General features: G+C 46.0%; 2 protein-coding genes across 2 annotated transcripts in view; one reads left to right on the forward strand and one right to left on the reverse strand.

Moving 5' to 3' along the window:
- RAVER2 (ribonucleoprotein, PTB binding 2) overlaps window positions 1–14,454 on the forward strand; it is a 68,538-nt gene extending 54,084 nt beyond the window's left edge. Inside the window, exons 10-11 of the mRNA XM_008060505.1 lie at window positions 1,531–1,667; window positions 14,159–14,454. Of these exons, the coding sequence (XP_008058696.1) occupies window positions 1,531–1,667; window positions 14,159–14,305 (284 nt within the window). The 3' untranslated portion in view covers window positions 14,306–14,454. The remainder of the gene's footprint in view (window positions 1–1,530; window positions 1,668–14,158) is intronic.
- Window positions 14,455–16,725: 2,271 nt separating this feature from the next.
- The window catches only part of JAK1 (Janus kinase 1), a 48,554-nt gene continuing 41,738 nt past the window's right edge, over window positions 16,726–23,541 (reverse strand). The window contains exons 19-24 of the mRNA XM_008060506.1: window positions 22,928–23,120; window positions 22,135–22,259; window positions 21,596–21,768; window positions 19,883–20,000; window positions 19,219–19,329; window positions 16,726–18,166 (exon numbers count right to left, since the gene is read on the reverse strand). Coding sequence (XP_008058697.1) covers window positions 18,071–18,166; window positions 19,219–19,329; window positions 19,883–20,000; window positions 21,596–21,768; window positions 22,135–22,259; window positions 22,928–23,120 — 816 coding nt within the window. The 3' untranslated portion in view covers window positions 16,726–18,070. The remainder of the gene's footprint in view (window positions 18,167–19,218; window positions 19,330–19,882; window positions 20,001–21,595; window positions 21,769–22,134; window positions 22,260–22,927; window positions 23,121–23,541) is intronic.

Below are 23,541 nucleotides of genomic sequence, written 5' to 3' on the forward strand. Positions count from 1 at the left end.
AACAGGAGGGGTGAGAGTGGGCATCCTTGACTTGTTCTGGTTTTCGGGAGAAATGGTTCCAGTTTCTGTCTGGTTAGCAGTATGTTGACTGTGGGTTTCTCATAGATGGCTCTTACTATTTTCCATCTATGCCTAGATGTTCAAGGGTTTTTATCAAGAAGGAATGCTAGATTTTATTGAAAGCTTTTTCCACGTCTAATGATATAATCATGTGGTTTTTGTCTTCACAACTCTTGGTGTACTTAATTATGTTTATGGTCTTGAGGATGTTGAACCAGCCCTGCATCCCAGGGATGAAGCCTACTTGGTCATGGTAGATGATTTTTGAGATGTGTTGTTGGATCTGGTTTGCTAGAATCTTGTTGAGAATTTTAACATCTATGTTCATCAAGGATATTGGCCTGTAGTTCTCTTTCTTTGTTGGATCTTTACCCAGTTTGGGTATCAATGTTAGCTTCATAAAATGATTTGGGGAAGGTTCCATCTTTCTCGCTAGCCTGGAATGCTTACAATAGGATTGATATTAGCTCTTCCTTGTATATTTATATTTGAATGTTTCCATCAAAATTACTCATAAGACAAGTGTCCATTTTCAGTATGAATGAGACAATATCATATACTATATATATTTTTTTTAATCAATATTTTTTATTATGATATTGTGGGGTACAGTTAAGGGTTAGGTACACAAATATGCTTCGTCCAGGCACCCTTGTTGATAACAGGTGTCTCCCCATCCCCAGACATTTACTACCATTAATCCATCTCCCTTCCCCTCCCCCCCCAAACTATATATATTTTTATCTGGGGAAGATACAAGAGAAACCCCCCCAACAAGACAGAATTTATTTTATAAAAAATTGTATATTTATTCTTACATGTTAACTTCAGTCACTTTCAAAGTGCTCTCCATTTGATGCAATATACCTGTCGAGACTCTTTTCTCACTGTTCAAAACAGTTTTTGAACTTGTCAATTTTTATGCTTATTAGTGCTTCTGCCGTTTTTTGTTTCCCCTCTTTCACATAGGCAAAACCTTTCCCTTTGAGCCGGGGAAACAAACAACAAACAAAAATGCCGCAGGACAAGACTGGGTGAATGGGGGGCGGTAAAGAGGTGATGACATTTTTGGTCAAAAACTGCTGAACACTCAGTGCAGTTTTGGCAGGTGTGTTTGTAAGTCACCCATCATGAAATGGGCATACACAGAAGGATCACCACCAAAAAAAAAAAAAAAAAAAAATCCACTGAAGCCAAATGCAGCCTCTCACAACAATGCTAGCTGGTACACTGATGCCGATGGGTTCCTAGGACCCTTATCCAGTGGGGGAAACCTCTACTTCAAGGGGTCCACCCTCCAAAAGATCATTCCAAGTTTTTTGGTCCCCCTCGTAAATATAGATATATACTGGCAAAATAAAACTTGTATTCTATTTGAGAATATGCTGAGTTAATGAGTGTTCTACTCTGTTTATAATGTATAATAAAACCTAAATACAATTAACATATTGATAATGGTTTTCCCTTTAGCACCTGCAAGTAAAACCTCCCTTCATAAGACTGGAATTGCAAGCAGCATTCTGGATGCAATCTCTCAGGGAAATGAATCACAACACGCACTGGAAAAGTGCGTCACGTATGTTCCACCTTTTGCTGATTATGCCCAGGTAAATGACTCTTTGGTCCTGATGGCGTGTAGAAGAACTGATTCAACTATAGGTTGAAGTCACTGAACATGAAATAGTGATTCCTATAGTAATATAATAGGAGACTAAAACTGCACTGATCGACACAGTATTTCTTGTTCACCATTTGAAATTTTGGGATGTGGTCAAGAGAGAGTTTAGAGTCATTTTGCACCAGATATTTCACTCTCATGTTTACACTCATGGCTGGGAAACTACAGCCCGCCCACCGAATCTAGCCCACCTATTTTTGTAAGTAAAATTTTACTGGAAAACAGCCACATCCATTCATTTGCATATTGTCTATGGTGCCGTTATGCTATAATAAAAGAGTTGAGTGATTACAATGGAGACCATGTGGCCTGCAAGATTAAATATTTACTGTCTGGCTCTTTGTGGAAAACTCTGCTGACCTCTGGTTTACACCAGTATAGACCTAAGAAACCTGAGGGAATGCCCCTGCTCTCTACTACTAGTAGATGTAGAAAGATGATCACATGTACAGGCACTCCTGTGGCAAACTTTAAACCAGTATTCAAAAGCAGTTCTGTGGCATTGCTTTAGTATGTCCATTTTGCTTTGACCCTTTCTGCTTCAGCTAATTCTCAGTGGCTGGAGCTGAGAGTATTTGTCACGTTAGCACTATATGATGATGGAATCATGGTTGAGTCTTGGAATGAACAGTTCTGATTCTTTCTTATTTCTTGGCGCAATCAGCTGCTTCTCGGCTCCAGCCTGTTTGCTGGAGCATTGTCTCAGCTTTGATTTCCTTGGAGCAACTGTCTGTTTGCCTCGCCTGTCTCTATGTGCTTAGAAAACCACTGTGAATTCACTTGGAGCAATCGATGCCTAATGATGTTTTTATGGTAGGGTACTAGAAACACAGGTCGGATTCTATAAAAATGATGCAGCTGGAGATGAGCAAAATACAGGAAAAAGTCTCATCTTCCTGGGACATGATGGAAAAATATGGGCTGGAAAATTATGTAGTTAGGTGAAGACAGACCTGTATTTAAAGAACAGTGATTGTGAACTGATGCAACCTGGAAGACATTCTCTTAGATTGTTTCATAAGACTCCAGGTTTCTCCCCATATTAGTTGACATTTTAGTAACGATTTAGATAAGGACATTAATTGTGTACTGATCATATTCACAGCAGACAAAAGCCAAGGAAATTACTATAGATGAGTGAAATCATTTATGAATAATTAATACCTGTGAATATTAGAAACAACCTAAATTTTCAACAAGTCATAAGACTGAGTAAACTTATGTCATATTTATACAATGCAAATATTAAAGATCATGTAAAACAGTGTGCAATCACATGGCAAAATTTTTATAATCTATTGTTAATTTACAAAATTTATAAAAGTCCTGTACAGTTTCAATTTGTTTCTTTATAAGGAAGAAAATTTTTATAAACAGGAAAGCACAATAATTCTTTTAAATATAGTTACATATATGATTTAAGCTTTAATAACTATTTTTTGTACTGTGACCTCATTTCTTTTATTTCGCTTTTGAAATTAGCCTCGACTTTCTTTGCAGTTTTGTTTATTAGATTACCGTGATTTATTATATGTTTCATATCCTGTGCAACATAGCAAGACCCCATCTCTAAAAATGCAATAAAATAAAATAAATTTGCTGGGTGTGGCATGTACTTGCAGTCCTAGCTACTCAGGAGACTGAGGCAAGAGAACCACTTGAGCCTAGGAGGTCAAGGCTGCAGTGAACTGGGATGACAACCTGGGTGACAGGGTGAGACAAAAAAAAAAAAAAGGTGGGGGGCTATTCTGTGAATTGCCCCCAACCATTGAGAACCACAGTGTTAAGACAGCTGGTAAATATGTGGATAAATAGAATATATGTTTTCTCTTTATTTAAAGCAAAAATTATATAAAGCAAAAGTTATAGTATATTGTGGGGTTTATAATGTATGTAACTATAGCATACTTGACAACAGTAGTGCAAAGGTTAGAATGGGGTGAACAACGTTATGGTTGTGGGTCTATTACATTTTACATGAGGTAGAGAAGTAACTCTAAGTAGACTGTGATGAGTTATGGAATACATATCGTAATCCATAGAGTGACCATTCAAAAATCACACAAAGAATTATAGCTAAAATGTGAATAATTTCATTACAATGGAATTCTAAAACCATTTGATTAGACAAAATATGTCAGGAAAGGAGAAAACAATTAGGTCTAGCAGGAAACAAATATCCAAGTGGTAAATTTACATTGAGTGATAATAATTACATGAAATGAAAAAGGACTGCATGCTCTATTAGAACATTGATGAAGAGCTGTATACCATGTTCATGGATTGGAAGACTTAATATTGGTAAGATGTCAGTTTTCCCCAAATTGACCTATAGGTTCAGTGCAGTCCCAGCCAGTTCCTCAGCAGCCTTCTTAAGTAGAAATTGACTACTGTTATTTAAAATCCATATTGAAATGCAAAGTAACTACAATACTCGAAACAATCTTGTATGAGAACAAAGTTGGAGGACTCCCCCTGCATGACCTCAAGATTTGCTATCAAGTTATAGTAATCAAGATAGTGTGATACTGGCTTAGTGATAGTCAAATAGATCAGTGTAAGATAATAAGAGAGTCCAGAAATATACCTGCATGTAAATGGCAAGTTGGTTGTTGTCAAAGATGCCTAAGCAATTCAATAGGAAAAGAATATAAATGTTGTTAGAACAACTGGTTATCCACATTGGAAAACTTGAACTCTGACTCTTGCCTCATACTGTATTCTAAAATCAACTTACAGTGTATAGCCCTAAAAGTAAAATCTAAACCATAAATAACTTCAGCAAAAGTGGCACAGTGGGAACTTCCCAACCTTTTCTTCTTCATAAAAACATCAGTAAACCTGACAAAAATGAGGCTGAGTGTGGTGACTCATGCCTATAGCCTCAACACTTTAGGAGGCTGAGGCAGGAGGATCACTTGAGGCCACAAATTAAAGACCAGACTGGTCAACATAACGAGACACTATTTCTACAAAGAATAAAAAAACCAAAATTAACTAGGTGTGATGGTGCATGCCTGTAGTCCTAGCTGCTAGAGGCTGCAGGAGGCTGAGGCATTCAAGATTACAGTGAACTGTGATCACACTGCTGTACTTCAGCCCGGGCAACAGAGGGAGACCCTGTCTCTAAAACAAAAAACAAAACCAAAAAAGAAATGGGAAAAAAATGATCATAATCACCTTTTACAGAACTCTGGGAATTAATCAAAGGCTTACAGCATTCCACAGATTATTTATTTAAGAAAAGTAGCAGAATCTTGATAAGAACAGCAACGTGTGTGTGTGTGTGTGTGTGTGTGTGTGTGTGTGTGTGTGTAACTACTTTATTCCTGTTCTCCTGTCTCCATTCCAAATAGCCCATAATCACAGTGAAAATCAGCATTGCGGCAGCCACCAGAAGGGACAGGAAGGAGTTGGAACTCCCACAAAGCCTCATTTCCAGAGGACTGTCATCATTTGATCTGCTTGCTGATTCCCTAAAAGACCCCACTTACAAGGCTGTCTTTACTTGATCTGACTCAGGCCTTGCCCAGTACACAAAGCCTTTTCCCAAGGAAAGTTTTTGAAAACATTTAGAGGAAACTGTTTGACTTCGTGGCTGCCTGAGGTAGTGGATGTCATTTGGGGCAAAGAATAGGCTAACCAAAAAGCTTTAAAGGAAAAGCTAGGGAATTAGATGACCTCAGGGCCATTGAAAAGCTCCAACATATTTCTGGGAATCACACAAGGCCATGCACATGAGTAGGGCTGTGCTCATGCTTGGGAAGAACCTGAGAAGACCCTAAGGTCTCACTTCTACTGCCCCTGAGGTGCTGCACAAGAAGGAAGTGAAGGCTATGACAGAGTTGCCAGCAGCCTGGCTGAGTGTAGAAGGCATCCCTTCCTGCCCCCACAGAGCCCATCTGCAAAGGCTGCAAGACTGTTTGGTTTCAGGTTTTTAAGGAAATCTTGGTCTGGTCATTAGTCGATCACTGAGTGAACAGAGTTCAGCAGCCACGTACAACACAGTTTACAGACTTTACATAATTCATTCAAAAAAGTCACTAAACAAACATCAATAACAAGAAGTCTTGAAGAAGGAGTAAAATGTGATTTCCAGAGTTGCCATATTACACCATTTTAAATGGCTAATTTCCAACAAAAAAATCAGGAGGATGCAAAGACATAAGGAAGTATGCCCCAGACACAAGGGGAAAAAGACAGAAACTGTCCATAAGGAAGCACAAACACTGGACTCACTAGACAAAGAATTAAAATGTGTTCACAGAATTAAATGAAGCCATGTTTAAGGAACTAAAAACAAGTATGAGAATAATGTCTCATCAAATAGAGAATATTAATAGACAGAAATTATAAAAAAGAATCAAATTGAAATCTGGATTTGAGAAGTAGGACAACAGTAAAAATTTCCAAAAAATTTCCTGGAGCACAGCAGCAGACTTGAACAGCTAGAAGAATAAACAAACTTGGAGTGTAGGTCAATTGAAATGACCCTATCTGAGGAACAGGGGGGAAAAAAAAGAAACAAAGAAACATGGACCATAAGTATAGTCAAGGATGTGGAGAAATTGGAATTAGCATACATTTCTGGGGTTGGGGAATATAAAACGGTACAGCTGCTTTGGAAAATAGAGCAGCAGTTTGGCAAAATGTTAAACATAGAGTTGCCATGTGACCCAGGTGTTCAACTCCTTGATATATGCCCAAGAGAATGGAGAACATGTCTGTACACAGATTTGTACATGAATTGTCTAGGCAGTATTATTATAATAGGCAAAAAGGAAAGCAACCCAAATGTCCATCAGTCGGTGAATGAATGAACAAAATGCCTCAAATGACATCTACTACCTTATAAAAGGGAATGGATTGCTGATCCATGCTACCGTGTGGATGAACCTTGAAAATGTGATGCCAGGTGAAGTAAGCCAGACAAGAAGGCCACATGTTTCATGATTCCATTCCTATGAAATACCCAGAATAGCCAAATCCAGAGAGGACGTAAGTAGATAGTGGCTACTGGGCGCTGGAGGGAGGGGTCGGGAGTGCTGTTAACAGGTGCAGATATCTTCATGGAGTGAGGGAAATACAATTCACTTGTAACAGTTGCACAGCCTTGTGAATACCAACAGATACTGAGATTTGTTTTTTTTAAAAAAAAAACAAGCTGTAACTATACTAAATAGAGGGCAGCGTTTTCATTTAACGTTTTAGTGATTCTGAAAGCAGCTAATTATAAGCAAACAGGTTCCATCAACTAATCCAGATCAGGGTCCTTTTAGAAATCCATTTTAAAAGGGCTACCCTTTGTGTCCCTAGCTAATTATAGTAATTAACGGGAATTGCCATCGAGCTACAGTTATGAATTTTCTCAAACATGTCCTGTCTTGAATATTTGAACTGTGATTGAGAAAACGCAAATCAGAAATAAACACCGTTATTTTAAAATCTGTAGCCAACACTCTGGCAGTGATAGCAGTATAGTGAGCTCAATAAGCCTGAGTGTTGGAGGAAGGGGGAAGTACAAATGGAGTTTGAAATTTCAGATCCTGAGATAGAGATAAGTAGATACATTTATGTCAGATGGTGGGGAGAGGCCCATCTTAAAGGAGAAAGAAGCCCTTTGAGCCCGTTTATTAAACACCTAACACCTCATTGTAACTTGTCAAAAACAAGACATATCTTGCTCCCACCCTTAACTGAAATCAGTAAAACAGTTCAAAATTTGTCTTAGGCACCTTTTTGGGTTGACTGTCATTAATCTCATTATTTAAGCTGTTTGGATTGTGGTTTGGGGTTGCCGCACGACAGTGCTATCTACTTGCATGTCGTACTCGTGTGTCCCCCTGGTTGCGGAGATCTTTCCTGCCAGGAAGTTGACTGCCTAGGGAATTGGCCTCTGTGGGAGGAGGCGATGTGACCAGGAAGGGGGAACAAAAATGAGCAGCAGGCCTGGAGAATGCTTGGCCTCTTCATAAAGTGCCTAATGCTGCCACCTCGTGGTCACAGAATGCAGCCAGCCTTGCCAAAAAGTACGTGATGGAATGAACGTTTGCGTGGACTGTGGTAGGTCGGAATCTTGGGACCAACGTTAACCATACTCAGTATTTTTGCAAACCTAAGCCTACTTTAAACAATAATACAAAAACGGGTTATCTGTATCTTAACTCCAGAAAATAATTTTGAAAAAATATTTTTTATTGAGTCAGAGTCTCACCGGTCGCCCAGGCCGGAGTGCAGTGGCTCGCTCACAAGCCTCTGCAGCCCCGACCTGCTGGGCTCCGGCGATCCGTCCGCCTCAGCCTTCCAAGTAGCCGGAACTACAGGCACGCGCTACCATGTCCAGCTAATTTTTTAAAATTTATTGTAGAGATGAGGTCTCACCAAGTTGCCCAGGCGGGTCTCGAACCTGCGGGCCCACGCAGTCCCCTCACCTCAGTCTCCCAAGGTTAAAAATGTTTTTAAAAAGTGATTTTGGCTAAAAGCTGGAATTAAGGAAAGTCAGCTATTGAAAGTTATTTTAAATTACTGTATTATTTTAAAATCTTTAGGTGATAAACCAAATTGGTCTTTTAAATGTCCAAAACCTCAATAAGAGAATAGTATATAGTACATAGTATAAATAAATCTGAAGACACCTTTGAGTTGCTACTCTGATATGTTAGTCTAATTTTTAAAAGGGCTTTAATATTGTATTTTGATATTTTTTAAATGTTTATTAACAACTTTAAGATATATAATTTGGACCAGGCTCCATGGCTCAGCCTGTAATCCCAACACTTCAGAGGCTGAGGCGCGTGGATTGCCTGAGCCTGCAGGTTCAAGACCAGCCCAGGCAACTTGGCGAGACCCCGTCTCTACAATAAATCAAAAAATTAGCCAGGTTTGGTAGCATGATCCTGTCGTTCCGGCTACTTGGAAGGCTGAGGCGGAAAGATCGCCAGAACCCTGCAAGTTGACGCTGGGGTGGCCATGAGCATGCCACTGCACTCAAGCCTGAGTGACAGAGTGGGACTCCAACTCAAAAAAACAAAAAAGACACATAATTTGTACGGCTTGGTGTGCCCACTGAAACTAGAGAAGTGATCAAGTTTCACTTTGTTGTTGCTAGTGCAGTATCGTACTTTTCAGGGGTGAATCGTGAAAGCCAAAGTTAGGACTCAGCGTCACTCATTTGAAGGAGGACAGGCAGCTGAGAGGCAAACACTGGAGAATGTGAACACGCAGGACTTGTGTGGCTGTGTAGGTGAGGAAGAGACGTCTCATTAGTTACTGATGTCACAGAAGAAAGCATGTTGGCTTTTTAAATATTTTTTACAACGAGGGAAAGAAATTGTATTTTAAGATAAACATGTTTAATGCAAAAATGATCAAATTAATTCCTGTTCCTGAAGGAATGGCCTTGAGAGTATAAGAAAGGGCTATCAGGGCCAGACCCAGAGCGCCGGAGGACTTAATGCGGTCATTCACTTTTGGTGCTCCGTCCCTAATGCCGTTGACAGGGCAGGACTTAGGAAAAGCGCAGGGGGCCAAAAGGAATGGCGAGGACCAGGAGTCCCAAACAGACACAGATGCTCTGAAAACCAGTCTGATTTTGTATGTAGAGGGCTACGTGTGAGCTGCTTATATTCTTTCCAGAGGAGCAAAAATGAATCTTTAATTCGACCGAAAGCAGATGAGCCTCGTGGAATTCACTATGGACATGAACACATCCCAGAGAAATCTTCCTGAGGCATAGTCAAGAGTCTGCTTTCCCAAACTCTTAGGAAAGCCTTTGAAGCTAGCTCCCCCAGCCAGCATGCACCTATAGTCCCAGCACTTTGCAAGGTCGAGGCAAGAGGATTGCTGGAGGCCAGGAGTTCAAGACCTGCCTGGGCAACATAGTGAGCCCTCATCTCTACAAAAGACCAAGAAAATGAGCAAGGCATGGTGGCACACGCCTGTAGTCCCAGCTACTTGGGAGACTGATTGGGAGGTGGAAGGATTGCCTGAGCCCAGGAGGTCGAGGCTGTGGTAAGCCGTGACTGTGCCACTACACTTCAGCCTGGTGACAGAGTTAGACCCTGACTCAAAAATAAAAAGACAAGTAAATAAATAAATAAAATTCAAAAACAAAAATGAGCCCCCCATTCAATTACTGACGTGAGCTTAAAAATTGAGCTTAAGATCCATGGTTTTAAAATTTGGCCGTCAAGAAATGAAATTGTGACATTCTCTTTCTACATTCACTTGGAATTCGGGGAGATAAAAGAAAGCCTACATTTACATGAAGATAAAAAGATTTGCTTTGATAAAAGAAAGAAAAAATGTGACTTTTTAAAATCCCCAAATAAAACAGCAGCTGCAGAGTTCCAGGATGGGTCTCACAGATCTGTGCAAAAGACTTGGTTGGTGGGCAGAAGTTAAAAGAGCCACGTCATCTTAAAGTCTAGCAAGAATGAGCGAGTGCACAAAGCAAGAAATCCAGCCATCCTTGCTCCAGCAGGCCCTGGTTGGATTGTGGGGTTCGGTACTTCGGTGCAGAAGTGTCAGAAGCCATGGCATGTGTCTGTTGGCTGAAGAACTGGGAATGCATGCTTAGAAAATATGTTCCAAAGGTATTCACTCATTCATCCCAGCAGCATTATGGAATGCCTGCTATGTACCAGGCACTGTTCTGGGCCCTGGGGATATGGCTGTGACCAAAAGGTACACATTCTTATAAAAAATGGGGCAAAGTTAGGGAACAACAGAAAAAATTTAGTAAAATGAATAGTGGTCATCGCAGAGAACATAAATCAAAGTGTGGGCTACAGGGTGTCTGGGAAGGCTTTGCAGTTTAAGTATGGCAGCCATGGCAAAAAGGTTGTGGAACTGAAGACCAGGAAAAAGAAAGACCGGAAGTTTCGGGTGTGTGCTGCGTGAATGTAAAGTGCAAGCAGCACGTGAAGAGGTCCCGAGGTGGAGACATGCTTGGTATGTGAAAGCAACAACAAGGGGCCTTCAGAAGAGCAGAAGAGGAGCCAGCAAAGTGGAGATAGGAGATGCAGTCACCATGGCGGGGCGAGGGGCAGGGAGCCCCTTCAGACCTTGTGAGGGTTGTGGCTTTTGCTCTGAGACAGAAACACCACTGGAGTGTTTTGAGTGTGGGGACAGTTGACCTTCCAGACAGCTTAACAGGCCGCCTCCGGCTGCCGTGTGGACCAGGAACATCAGGCGGGAGGCTGCCAGTGCCATCAGGTAGAGGCGAGGCCGGCTTGGAGCGGCACGAGACGTGCGGGTGGCAAGAATGGCTGGGCTCGAGACGTTTTGGGGAGGTAAAGTCAACAGAATACATCGGGGGTGAGAGGGAGGGAAGACCCCAAGGTTTGGGGCCTGGAAAAAAGAATTTGTTGTTGATGGGTTGGGTAAGACTGCGGGTGGGACCGGCTGGAGGGGTACGTTTTTGGACAGAAACGAGACACGCCCGGGCGGAGACGTCGGCTCCCTGCACGCGTCCGGAGGCGAGGGGCGCTGTGAGCAGACCCCCCTCGCCGTAACGGTGGCCGTCGGAACCTGCATGCGGCCGGGCGAAGTGAGGGCACAGGAGGAGCGGGGCAGGCGCTGTGGCTGCATTCTCGAGGCTTCCTTGTCATCCGTTTTCCGGGCGAAGTGGGAACCAAGTCGCCAGCTAGGAGGGGAGGCCAGGGGTGCCCTGCCGGAGGCCCTGGGGGCGTCTGCACAGCCACTTTGGAGAGATAAGGGGGGCCGGCACCCCGGGGGTGAGGGCCCCTTGCAGTCGCGCGGCGGGGGCGAGGACGAACTGGACTCGTGGTTCCGAAGGACCGACTGGACTCGCAGGGAGCGGACTTCATGGTGGCCCCGGCCCCCCGGGAAGGCCTTGCAAAGGACGGGGCCCTGAAAGTGGCCATTGTGCTGGCTGGATTCTCCCCTGAATATCAGACATGCAGTGCTGAAGTATTCTGACTTCTCTCGGTGTCTTCCCTCTGCTTGGTCTTCGGCGCATAAATGCTTATTAAGCTCCCCCCCGCCCCGATTTTCTAAGCCTGGCACTTTGTCCTGTCCCACTTGTATGTTCCACGCACCATTTTAAGCCGAATGTGGAATCGGCGTAACCCGTGTGTGCCCGCAGGCACGTGTCCGGGCTCGGCCGGCCCGCCAGCCTCCCGGCGACGCCTCCGGGGCTGCCCGGCTCCTCCCTGGCCTCGCGTTTCGTGGGGCTGCTTATCCACCTTTCCAGGCTCCAGGGCCGGGGTCTCATCCTGCGCCTCCCCTGCCCTCAGCCCCCCTCCCCCCACCTCACGCCCACCTTCCACCCATCCTTGCTCCTGCCCTTCCTTCCTTTCCCCGGGTTCTCCTGCCCCCTCACGCCCGGCTCAGACCTCACCTCCAAATCCCCAGCCAGAAGCCGCCCCGCAGGGAGACCAGCGACGGCCTCGCCACCCCCTCGCCCACTGCCCTTCTCGGAAGCAGCTGCTGCTCTTCGGGCGCTTCTCTTTTGGCAAAGCGACGGGCTCCTTTAGGAGGACGTTCCGGTCTCTCCCGCACCCCCTCCTGAGGCCGCGGCCCTCGACAAGCACAGTGCAAGTCGCCTCCGCTCGGCAAGCCCCGCGGCACTTGGTCCCCGAAGGAAGGAGCACCTGTGTCCTCCAAGTGGAGGGAAAAGCCCTGCCCGCTGCCGCCTTCCCTGCCGGCGGGTCCCCTTTGCTGTTGCTTCCTAGATGTGAGTGGATTTCTCCTAGAGCACCGAGCTTGTTGCAGAAACCTGAGTCCTCACTTCGCGCTCACCAGTCCTTCTGCGAAAGGCTCAGAGTCTTCGACAGTGTGTTCTAGAAGGATCCTCTCTCCCCCAGGATCAGCGAGCTACCATGGCGTCCATTTTCATTTCCTCTTGTCTTTCTGGGCTGCCCGGTGTTTGGGGGTCTCACTGCACCGGCTCACACCACTGGGAAGCCCTTGCAATGAAAGACGCCAAGACACTTCCTACCTGCTTCTGAGAGGGAAGAGGGAGGTCCGGCCTGTGGCTCTGCTTTATGGCAGGGCTTGAGGCAGGGGTCACAAAGTGGCAGGAAGAATCAGGAAGGGGGAGCCGGAGGGCGGTCCCGCGGCCCCGGGGTGCCGTCAGCCGCCTTCCCCCTCAGCTCTGGAGAACCGCGCTTGTAGCTGGGACAAGCGGAGGAAAGCCCGGAGGAAGAGTGCTTTCAGCCGAGGTCAGGGGTGGTGGTTACTGGCGGGACCCAGCGTGCAGGGAGATCGCTCGCTGGCCGCAAAGGGGCTGAGGCGGGGCTGTTGGCCGAATCCAGGAGGCTGAGTGGTGGGAGGGGCGCCGGGCGGAGGCCCCAGCAGGTGACAGGCCGTGGCCAGCAGCCCCCTCGGGGGTGGGCCCCCTGCCCCACTGACAGCTTCAGCAGCCATCCACTCCTGGCCGTCTCATTTCACCTGCCCTCCCTCGGATTCTTCCAGAGCACACTTCAGAAATATCTTACTACCGAGAAAAATGTTGAGACAGAAATTAAAGCCAGTTTCACTCTGTAAAACATTTCTTTAGGCCGGGCTTGTGCGGTACCCCCAGCAGTGAGCCCCCCACCGTGGAGCCCCAGGATAGATGGCATCCTGGCTTCAGCCTCCTGTCACTTGTTGCTTGTTTTAAAATTGTAACCATCATAGGTTCAAAAACAACTGCACCTTTCGTTGTAACGTGAGAAGGCTCTTTGCATTGCTGGAAGCATTCCTGTTCCCCATGTCCCTCCTAAACTTGTGTGTGTGAAGTAATTCTGCTTCCTTGAGCTCGTCACACCGAGTGTGGAAGCTAAAACCAAGCGGTATCAGGATGGGTTGTGCTGCGCACTCTGATCTGTGGTGTTGAGGACTGTGACCGCCGGTGAGGGACATCTGGTCACTCTGGGATGGAGCCTGGAAGCCTGCATTTTTAACTCGTTCACCAGGTGACTTGGGGACCAAAGTTTTGAGTTCCCACGGCTCTCCAGAACATGCCCTGTGAATTTCGCCGACATCCCTTGCCGGGTTCTGCGCCTCCTGGCTGCTTCTCGCCTCTCCTTTGGTTGCTAGGCAGCTTCGCCCTAATTCCACGCGCAGCTCCGTTTCCAGCCACGCCTTCCCGAGAGGAACACTACACCTGGCGGCGGGGCTTCACTAGGTGTGATCGCAACTGCTGTGCTTCGGGTTTTCCTTCCCCAAAATGTCAGGGGTGGGGAGTGAGGGCGCTCAGAGGCTGTTTTGTGTCTCCTGCAAGTTCCAAAGGTGATTTTGATGCGGAAACTTTATAGTCTAGTTTGTTCTAACAAAGGACTTTGTGCATTTTTGATAGCTTTATCATTTACCCTGCTATTCTGTCTTGACCCACTCAAAGCAGAACACTTCTCCGATGAGATCTTTAAACCCTGACTAGATGTGAACATTGGTTGCAACTTTGTTTTCTCACAGGTGTCCTCTTTAAGAAATGAAAAGCGAGGCTCGTCCTATCTCATCTCTGCCCCAGAAGGTAGTTCCATGGAGTTTGTTGACCAGCATTCTCAGGGCACGGGAGCCTACTACATGGAGACCTACTTAAAAAAGAAGCGCGTGTACTGAGGGGAGCTCTCCTCCACCCTCCCGGGCTCTCTGCAGCATCTCTGCTGTTCATCGCTGCCTTAACTTCATTCAGACTAGCCATATCCTTTCGATACGGGTCTTTGACTTCCCAGATGGAGCTGCGCTGTGCAGCTGGCAGAATTGCCAAAAAAAAAAAGCAATACACCGGGCTCGGTGGCTCAGCCTGCCATCCCAGCACTCTGGGAGGCCGAGGCGAGTGAATTGCCTGAGCCCGCAGGTTCGAGACCACTCAGGCAGCTTGGCGAGACCTGGCCTCTACAATAAAATTAAAAATGAGCTGGGCGTGGTAGCGCGCGCCTGTATTTCCAGCTACTTGGAAGGCTGAGGCGGGAAGATCGCTGGAGCCCAGCAGGTTGACACTGGGGTGGCCGTGAGCGTGCTGCTGCACTCCAGCCTGGGTGACTGAGGGGGACTCCAACTCAAAAAAAAAAAAAAAAAAAAAAAAAAAAAAAAAAATACAATAAGAGGAGACAGCAGTCGAGGACATTTTCCACTAGAGTTAGATGCATCTTAATCAGTGTGACATTAACTTACAACCCACTAGAGAAATTCACCATGTTCCAATCTTGTTTTAGGACTGGAAATAACTTTGACACCATTTATAAAAGTTTGAAGCAATAAACGGGAAGCAGTCTTGTTTCCTGAGCCTTAGAAAAATGAGTTTCTTATAAGCCAATGTGCATTTCAATTTGCTTTCCCGAGGAGCAATCTCATCTATAGATTCTTAGGACTCTTTCCAGAACCATAGGATTGAGTACCAAATGTGCTGAGGGTGACGTCGTAAGATACGCCCCACGCAGACTCCGTTCTCACTCCCACACCAGCCGTGCAATAGTGACAGTGACGTCCATACGACCACAGCGACGTCCACACGACCACAGACGCTTTGCTTTTAGGATGTTATTGACCGTTTATACCTTTGGCGGAAAAAACAAGGTCTCTTTAGGAAAGTAGCTCTGGGGATTTAACAAAGGGTTTGGCAGACTACACCCTGGGGCCCATTTCTGCGCTGCCTTGCAAGCTAAGAATGTTTACGTTTTTAAATAGCTGGAGGAAAAAAGCACAGTCATGACATGAAATTTATACAAAATCAGATTTCAATGTCTGTAAGTGAAATCTCACCGGAACACAACCATGCACGTTGTCTGTAGTACTTGTGTGCTACAGTGGCGGGACTGAGTAGCTTCCCCGGAGACCATGGAGCCCGCAATTCCTAGAATATTCACTCTCTGACCTTTCCAGAGAGGGTTTGCTGACCCCGATCTGATAGCACTAATTCTGATAGCATCTATTCCTTTCACTTCACCTAAAGACAGACCTTTGACTTTTGAGACAGACTTTAAGTGTCAAGGAGCAAAGACTTCTATTCCTCATTTCATAGCACAGACTAGTGACTGGTGATGATCTAATTGCTAGAATGGGGCCTAGTTTGACTACCAAATACCCTGTTTCCACAGTAGAGTCAAGGGTCAATACCACCCCTTTCTGAAGGAGTCTTACAGAGTACAATGTTGATAACCATTTTGAGCTAATAAGCTATACCTCAATTTCTGCTTTCTCCTTCTTTGATGGTGTTAGGCTAAAAAAAATCAGCTATTTAACCCAACTTACTTCTGGAAGGATTTTTGTCTTTATTGCGTATGACTTTTGACATCACCATTTCCTGAAGACCCTGGTACTAAATGCATGAGAAACCTTTTGGCATCCAGAAATCTCCAAGCTTTTTCAGTTATGAGACTGTAATTGATGATGTGGAATTTGGGATCTCAGTGCTCTTAGCCTTTTTGAAATCAGATCACTAAATATCTTGTCATTTTGGGGACTTGCTATTTTTGACTATGATCTAGATATTGTGTTTTTAACTATGAGGTCTAGAATTGGTACATATGTTGTATGCTTTGTCAAGAATTTCACTTGGTCTAATTTATTGCATATACTAGCTTCTCTCGGAAAATGACGCTAGCAAGACTAAGAGAGTTTCTAAGCAGTGCACTACCTAGAGATAGCTGATCAGAAGTGGCATCGCTCAGCTCTACAGCGGATGACTCCTGGCTCTTCCTGCCTGCACGTGTCCTCCGACTCGGCTGTTGCGCTTAGCCTCTCAGTGCCTAGGCACACCCCGACAGTACAGATGCAGGAAAGGGAAGGCAGTGAACGTGACATCAGAGCTGCGGGGGGAAAGCAGGAAGAGGCCAGAAGAACTGCAACAAAGGGGTCTGGCTGGCCTGTGCCCGTCATCACCTGATACAACAGAGACGTGCAGATCAAGTGCTGTTAGTAATAAGGGCCATCACCCCCCCCCAAAAAGTCTATACTGTTATTTTTCTATGTAAGCCCCCCCAAAAAAGTCATACTGTTATTTGAAAATGAAATCTTAATATTAAAAAGGCATATGCATGTAAAGTCTTTAGGATATTTATTTGTATAAAGAGTAAACAAAGTGCATATAGAGTGGCCACAGGTTTGACACAGACAGAGACCTTGGTGATGGAGGGCTACCGAACACATCTCAATGGCAGGTTCATTGTTGACACTGATCCATCTTGAACTGTTTTTTTTCGGGCTCAGCAGGTGAAAAGTAATGGTATCAAACAGATGCTAGACAGCATGACAGGAATTTTTTCAGGCTCTCGGTCATAAAGATCTTGATGGTTCACGCTGAATCCAAGACAAACATTTTTGCTTACCCGGCTACCTCCAAGCAAACCGAAAGCTGGCTAGTGGATCCTGAACTCCCTTGCGCCTTAGTTGGGTCTTTTAACTTTTGCACCACAGGGTGACTGTCAAAATAGTGATAGACCCTTGTAGATGGGCGGTAAGTATCTCAACACTCCAAGAACTGTGCGACATATGGGGTATATACTCAGACTGGTTGCATCCAGCATTCACAACCAGTGCTGCAACAGTTTGCCCCGAAGTGGTAGAGTTGTCAAAGAATAGGTACACTGACATTTCTTCAAAGCGTGTGCGACAGCATCCAGGCCTGGGATGGGTTCTGATGACAGGTGCGCAGGAGGCAGGCCCGGGCTAGTTCTCAGGAACGAGCATGCAGCCAAGTGTCTAGTCCACAGCGGTCCCCGTTAGAACCAGTTTTCTCAGAAATGGGTGGGTACCAGTGGTCACCCAAGGGAACAGGAGCTAAGCCACTGGAGAAACGACTCGGCGTTTAAGTCCTACTGGTGACAGAATACAGTCACTTTTGTATAGAAACACTAGCATACTAACTGGCATCTACTATTTTCAGAATGCATGGCCTATCACTGTATAGATACTGAAATTCAAGGGCGTGGTGGAGTATCGGCTAAATCCATCCATCTTCATCTAGGATGAATGTGCCAGAAGAACACTTCAGATCAACTGGCAGCTGAGAAAAGCAACCATCTTGAGACATTACTTTGCTCAACTCCTCGTTTGCAAAAACCCCCTGTTGGGATGCAACGGGGGTGGTAGGCCAGCCAGATGAAATGGTGGCTAGTCTTTCCACAAGGAGGAGTGCTTAAGTGCCTAAGATACTGTGGTGGGCGTGATCTGTCACTAAGTTACTGGTGCCCGATTTAAAGAGGAAGTCCTTACCCAACTATGTGAGCACCACAGTGTGCCTTACACGTGTGCATGTACTCAAGTACTTGCCGAGTGACTTTAGACAGAATACAAACTCTTTCCATTAAAATTTTTTTTGGATGGCTTGGGCATTTGTTGAGGGAAGAGGACTTGATAAACTGAGGAATTTAAAGGTTTCCATGCTTATTTTAAAAGTGCTTCAAATCCTTCAATAAGGTTCTGAAAGGTTGTCCGATTGGTGGGTTGGAATTCCCAGCATTTTCTCATAAGTTGATAAACCTGTAAAAAGAAAAAACCCAATAACAACAGTAAAAATGACACTAGATGTGGGGTCTTTTAAAATTATATAAACATCTACAATAAAATAATTTTGGAAATATAAATGACTTTTCCTTAATAAGACTAGAAGATAACGAGTATCTGAATAATTTAAAACACAGAAAATGTGACGCAACTGTATTTCGTAATGATGTCTTAACACCTGAGAAGTTCAGGGGTTGACTGACCTTCAACAAAATTCAGGTCATTCCTGTAAACCAGTTAAGGGGTGAAGCTAAACCTCAGTGCAGACGCTAACTTTCTACCCTGGTGGCCTCTTTGACTCAGACTATTCAGTATCTCCTAAGTTGTCTCAAGAGTTTAGTCTTAAAGCCTCATTCACTTTCGAGGACAGAAAATAGAATACATATAAATGCTACTAAAAGTGGGATAAACTTACAGAGATACAACGAAACATACTTCTCACAATGAGGCTATACTAAAACATGTTCCTTTGGGCAGGCAGGTGGCTAAACAGTAAGGGGGGCAATTTATTTATTTATTTTTTTTGTAGAGAGGGTCTTGCTCTGTCACCCAGGCTGGAGGACAGAGACACATCATAGCTCAATGTAGCCTCAAACTCCTGGGCTCAAGTGATCCTCCTGCCTTAGCCTCCTGAGTTGCTGGGAACAGGCAGGCGCATGTCACCACACCTGGCTAATTTCTTCCTTTTTGTTGTTGTTGTTGTTTTTTTTAAAGAGATATGTCCAGGCTGGTCTCGAACTCTTGATCTAGAGCAATCCCCTGCCTAGGCCTTCCAAAGTGCTAGGATTACAGGCATGAGTCAATGTGCCTGGCCAACTTTTGGAGGGAATTCTTGCTGGGAACATAATCGGTGACTATCTGAGAAGAGGACTTCTCTGACCTCTTACCTGAAATTCAGCTACAGAAAATGACTTGAAAGAACTTTGTTATTTCACTTCCCACTCCCCCACCTGCCCACTGCTGGGTAACCCAGGCTGTGAAGACAGAATAGTTGAGTTTTGTCACTGTGAAGCGGCCCATGAAAATACCTCATCTGGACAGCCGGGTGGGCATGGCAAGCGCTTTCCTTCTTTCAGTGTGGCCACGAGCCTTGTGACTGTCATCTGGCCATGAGTTGGGCCTATCATTCTCAGGAACAACTATGTAAAATAAAGCCAAACAAAATATTTGCTTTACTTTGTATATGTTGATATGAAGATCAGACAGATTAAGGTGAAATTTCTAGAACTGGCTGGAAAAGAAAGTAATAAAAAAGTGTATTTCCTTAGTAACTGTAAATGCGAACCCCCCCATCCTTATTAGCCCTCGATGCTCTGTCTGTAATCAGTGTCTCAGATTTCAACCCCCACTCCTTCCACTGGCCAAGGAGTCCACCAGAGAGAAGGACTTCAGTCAGGAATAAAGAGGCACAGACAGGCCCCTACCCAATGCTAGCCCTCTAAACTTGCTGTCTCCTGTAACAAGATCCTTGAAATTCAAGGGTTGCCCTGTAGAACTCTGGGCTCCTTGTGAAACCAGGACTGGAGGGACCCATGAATAATTGTCAGGTAACAGACCCAGCCAAATGGAAAGCAACACTCTGCATTTTAATACACGGACTGGGTTCCATTTAAAAACAAAACTTACAAAGCAGAGGGATGGACATGCTTTAATTGGGTCTGAGATTCAAATGAAGAGACAAGAAAGACTTACAGCCATGGGACTAGAATCGGAATCACAGTAAGTAAGCAGCTCATGCAGGGTCACTCCAAAAGACCAGACGTCGGAGGCAATATAAAACTTACACTGAATCAAACACTCTGGGGCATACCTGGAAGAAAGCAGAGAACCAAGCTCCATTTCCTGGGAGGGCTATTCCAAACTCCAAGACAGAGTAACTGGAAAATCACCTCTTGGGTTTTTCTTAGAATTTAACACTCGAAGCATCTGAGTGTGTGTCACATATCAATCACATACATGCCGCTGTGGTACACACGTGACCATTTAGAGCAACAGCCTTTACAGCCTCTCAGTGGCACACACTTGCCCCCAGGTAAGAAGGCCAGCTTGGGCTCTTCGGTTCCCTGAGCGCACCTCTCAGCGTGGACCGGGAGGGGCCTTGTGTTGACAGCCCCAGGTTGGATCTGCCTGCAAGCTCACAATGGGTGGCAGGGACCTCGTTGCCAAGTCCTCTTCCAGGAAGGTGGGCAGGGGGAATGACACGCAACTGCCCGGGCCAAGACCAAGATGTTCCAGCAGACCAAGCCTCCCCAGGAATCCCTCATTGTGCCTGCTCACAGCTCTCGGGTCCTGCTGTCACTATCCCAATCCCTGTCCTAGGTTGTGCTGTCATCGGCTCCGGGCTGGGATGTTAAAGCAGCCAAATCAGACTTCCTGACTCCAGCTTTGCTCCATTCATTCTATCGGGGCCTCTCAAGCAAAATGTCCATCCTGAGCCCCCGGTGGCATCCCATTGCCCTTGTGGGGGAAGTTCAAGCTCCATAACCCAGCTTCCTTGTGACCCTCCTACGCCAGCATGACCCAACTACACTGGTTCCATTCCTGGGATCTCATTCTGGTTGGTCACGCACACTGTCTTCCAGCCATCTCCACAAACCATGAGGATCTTTCAGGTTTCATCTGAACACGCAGGACTTCCAGAAGGCCACATCTAAACCCTTCCAGCTGCTTCCTCATTCCACGGCACTGGCTGCCTTGCTCATAAACTAAACGCAGTCCACCTGTTCACCACATCTCCAGTACCTGCGGGCCTTGGTGCAACTTTCCCTATGAGTGGATAAGGGCTTAGCCCCACAGGTGGGAGAGTCTATGTCTGTGTCTATGCAGGAGGTACCAAAAGGCGCACACCAGTTTTGGAGGGGGTGGGGATTTAAGCAGCTTCTCCCCTGCATAGTGTTCCAGGCTGCAAGGTAGCTGCAGTCAGTGTGGCCTCTTAGCCAGGGTGACTGGTGATTCAGGTTTCCCGTAGATTTTGCTCTGCTCTGCCCAGGACTTCCCTGAATCTGTTCCATGCCCACCTTGTCTCCCCGGGCCCCCTCCCCCACCTGCCCTCCATCCCCCACTGCGTGGGTGTGTTTAAGAAGGGAACAGGCCTGCTCCACCTGCTCACAGTCTTAAGAATCGTGGCACGAATGCCTCTCCCGGGCAGCTGGTATGCTGACACATTTCTCCCCTTCCTTGTAAGACGGTGCCACAGGAAGCTCAGGCACTTGTTCGGCTGCTTTCTGCTAAACAGCCTAAGAGATGTTTCTCGAAGGTAAGCATCAATCAATTCTAAATGTTCTGAGTCCTCTCTTACCTTGACTTAGCCAGAGGAATGAGATACATTACCCTAGCCAGAAAGAGGCTATCGAAAGGTGCAGACCCTAAGGAGCACTGATGAGATCTGGCTGGCTGATCACTTACCAAAACACAGGGCTGTCCCGGTCGTCCTTGACAGTGTAATACTCCTTGTCGGTTTCAATGGCTTTGGTTAAACCAAAGTCTCCTATTTTCACTTGGTGTTCACTCTCGACAAGGACATTCCTTGCTGCTAAGTCCCGGTGAACGTATTGCCGAGAACCCAAATAGTCCATGCCCTAGGGGAGAGGATTAAAGGTCAAACACATTGCTAAGGTCACTTCAGATTGTATCCTGTGTCTGTCACCTCATAATAAGAAAGAGAAACGTCATTTCATCCACACATGACTTGGTAGTTGGTTTCAGACTTTCATGCAAGAAGAGTAAGACCAAACTGATTCAGAGAAATACACACTAAAGCAATTGTACTTAACAAATGTGATCACTTTCTTAGTAGAGGCTAATTTTTCATCCAGATAATGCAGAGCAAAATAAGCCCAGTCCAATTATTACAAACTTTCCCACATGAGGTCTAATTACAAATCAACTACCCGGCAGAGTGCCCGATGTTTTCATCTGTAACATACTGTCTTTTTTTTTTTTACCTTACAAATCTGAACGGCATATTTCAGCTGCTGTTTAAGGTTAATTTTGTTCTTATTCTTTGGAAGATACTCCTTAAGGCTTCCCGAAGGCAGGAATTCCATGATGAGCTTAATACCATTTCCTCCTGTTTAGAAAAAACACGTGTCAGTCTGAGGCTGCCAGGTGAGGCAGGCGTAGGAGAGGACAGGGGCCAGGACTTCAGCCAGGGGACCAAGGTGATGGCAGCTCTACCCTCACTGCAGTGCATTACTTAACCTCTTAGGCCTTGGGAGCCTCCACGGGGAACGGGGATTCGGTCATAAGCACTCACTGAGAGACACAGTGCTCTGTGAACTGCAAATTTTTAAAAACCACGAGCCACATCATTTCACTCCCCATTTTGCTACCACGGGTGGAGGCCAAAAAACACAATTATTAGTGAATACCACTCGCCACTTTGATTCAGACAACTAGAAAACACAATACCCTGGCCGGTATTGGACAAGAAGGATAGGAAAGGAAGCTGGTGGTGGGGCCCAGGTTCACGGGTCTAAGTGTGAACGGCCTGGAGAGGCTGCTGGGACCGTCCCCCAGCCGAGAGGGCTGGGGTGGCCACCCAGGAGCCCTGCTGCTACGGATTTGACAGCGCAGTCGCCAGGGAAGTCCTGAGAGCCTGTGGGCGCCACCAGCTGGCAACTCAGACGCCCCGGCCCCGACGAGCTGAGGGCTGCCGCTCTGGGCTGGCCTCAAGGCTCCCCTTCCCTAGGGGCTGGTCACTAGATCTTTCAGCCACACCCGCTGTGCACCGCATACCGTCTTCCGTGCAGATGCCTTTGTACTTCACGATGTTCTCATGATAGAGGTTCCGCAGGATTTCTATCTCCTTCTTCAGATCAGCTATGTGGTTCCCTCCGCTCTCGGGCTTCAGAGATTTGACAGCCACCTGCTCCCCGGTGTTGTCCCCCTCAGGATCATATCTGCAGAGCTCCACCTTCCCAAAATGGCCCTGGGGGAGAGAGGCTGTGATGAGAGCAGCCGCAGCCCAGGCCAGCAGGGAACACATGGGAGGCCCGTCCCGCTCCTCATGGCTGTTCCCGAGGCCGAGGGTTCCCGCACAGGCTGACTCTGCGGGCAGAAACTTCTCACCTGGACTCCGCCCACTCGCCACCAACCCGTCCCTCTATGACTAAGCTACGACAAGGCAAGCAGATGATGAGCTAACACAGCGGTCCTAGTTTCTGAGAAAACAGGGGTCCACAGGGAGAGGAATTCAGGCTAAGCCCCCGGCCCTGTTACAGGATCACCGTGTAGCTGAAACGAGCACATGCATGAGCATCTGCAGAGGATGGACGGTGGGGGAGGTGGGGGGTCAGAGCGCAGCCGTGCCACCTCTGTGCTGACCGGAGGGGCTCAGTGTGGATAGCTTC

Source organism: Carlito syrichta, unplaced genomic scaffold (genome assembly GCF_000164805.1).
Source record: "Carlito syrichta isolate Samal-C Ts95f unplaced genomic scaffold, Tarsius_syrichta-2.0.1 Scaffold304635, whole genome shotgun sequence".
Lineage (NCBI taxonomy): Eukaryota > Metazoa > Chordata > Mammalia > Primates > Tarsiidae > Carlito > Carlito syrichta.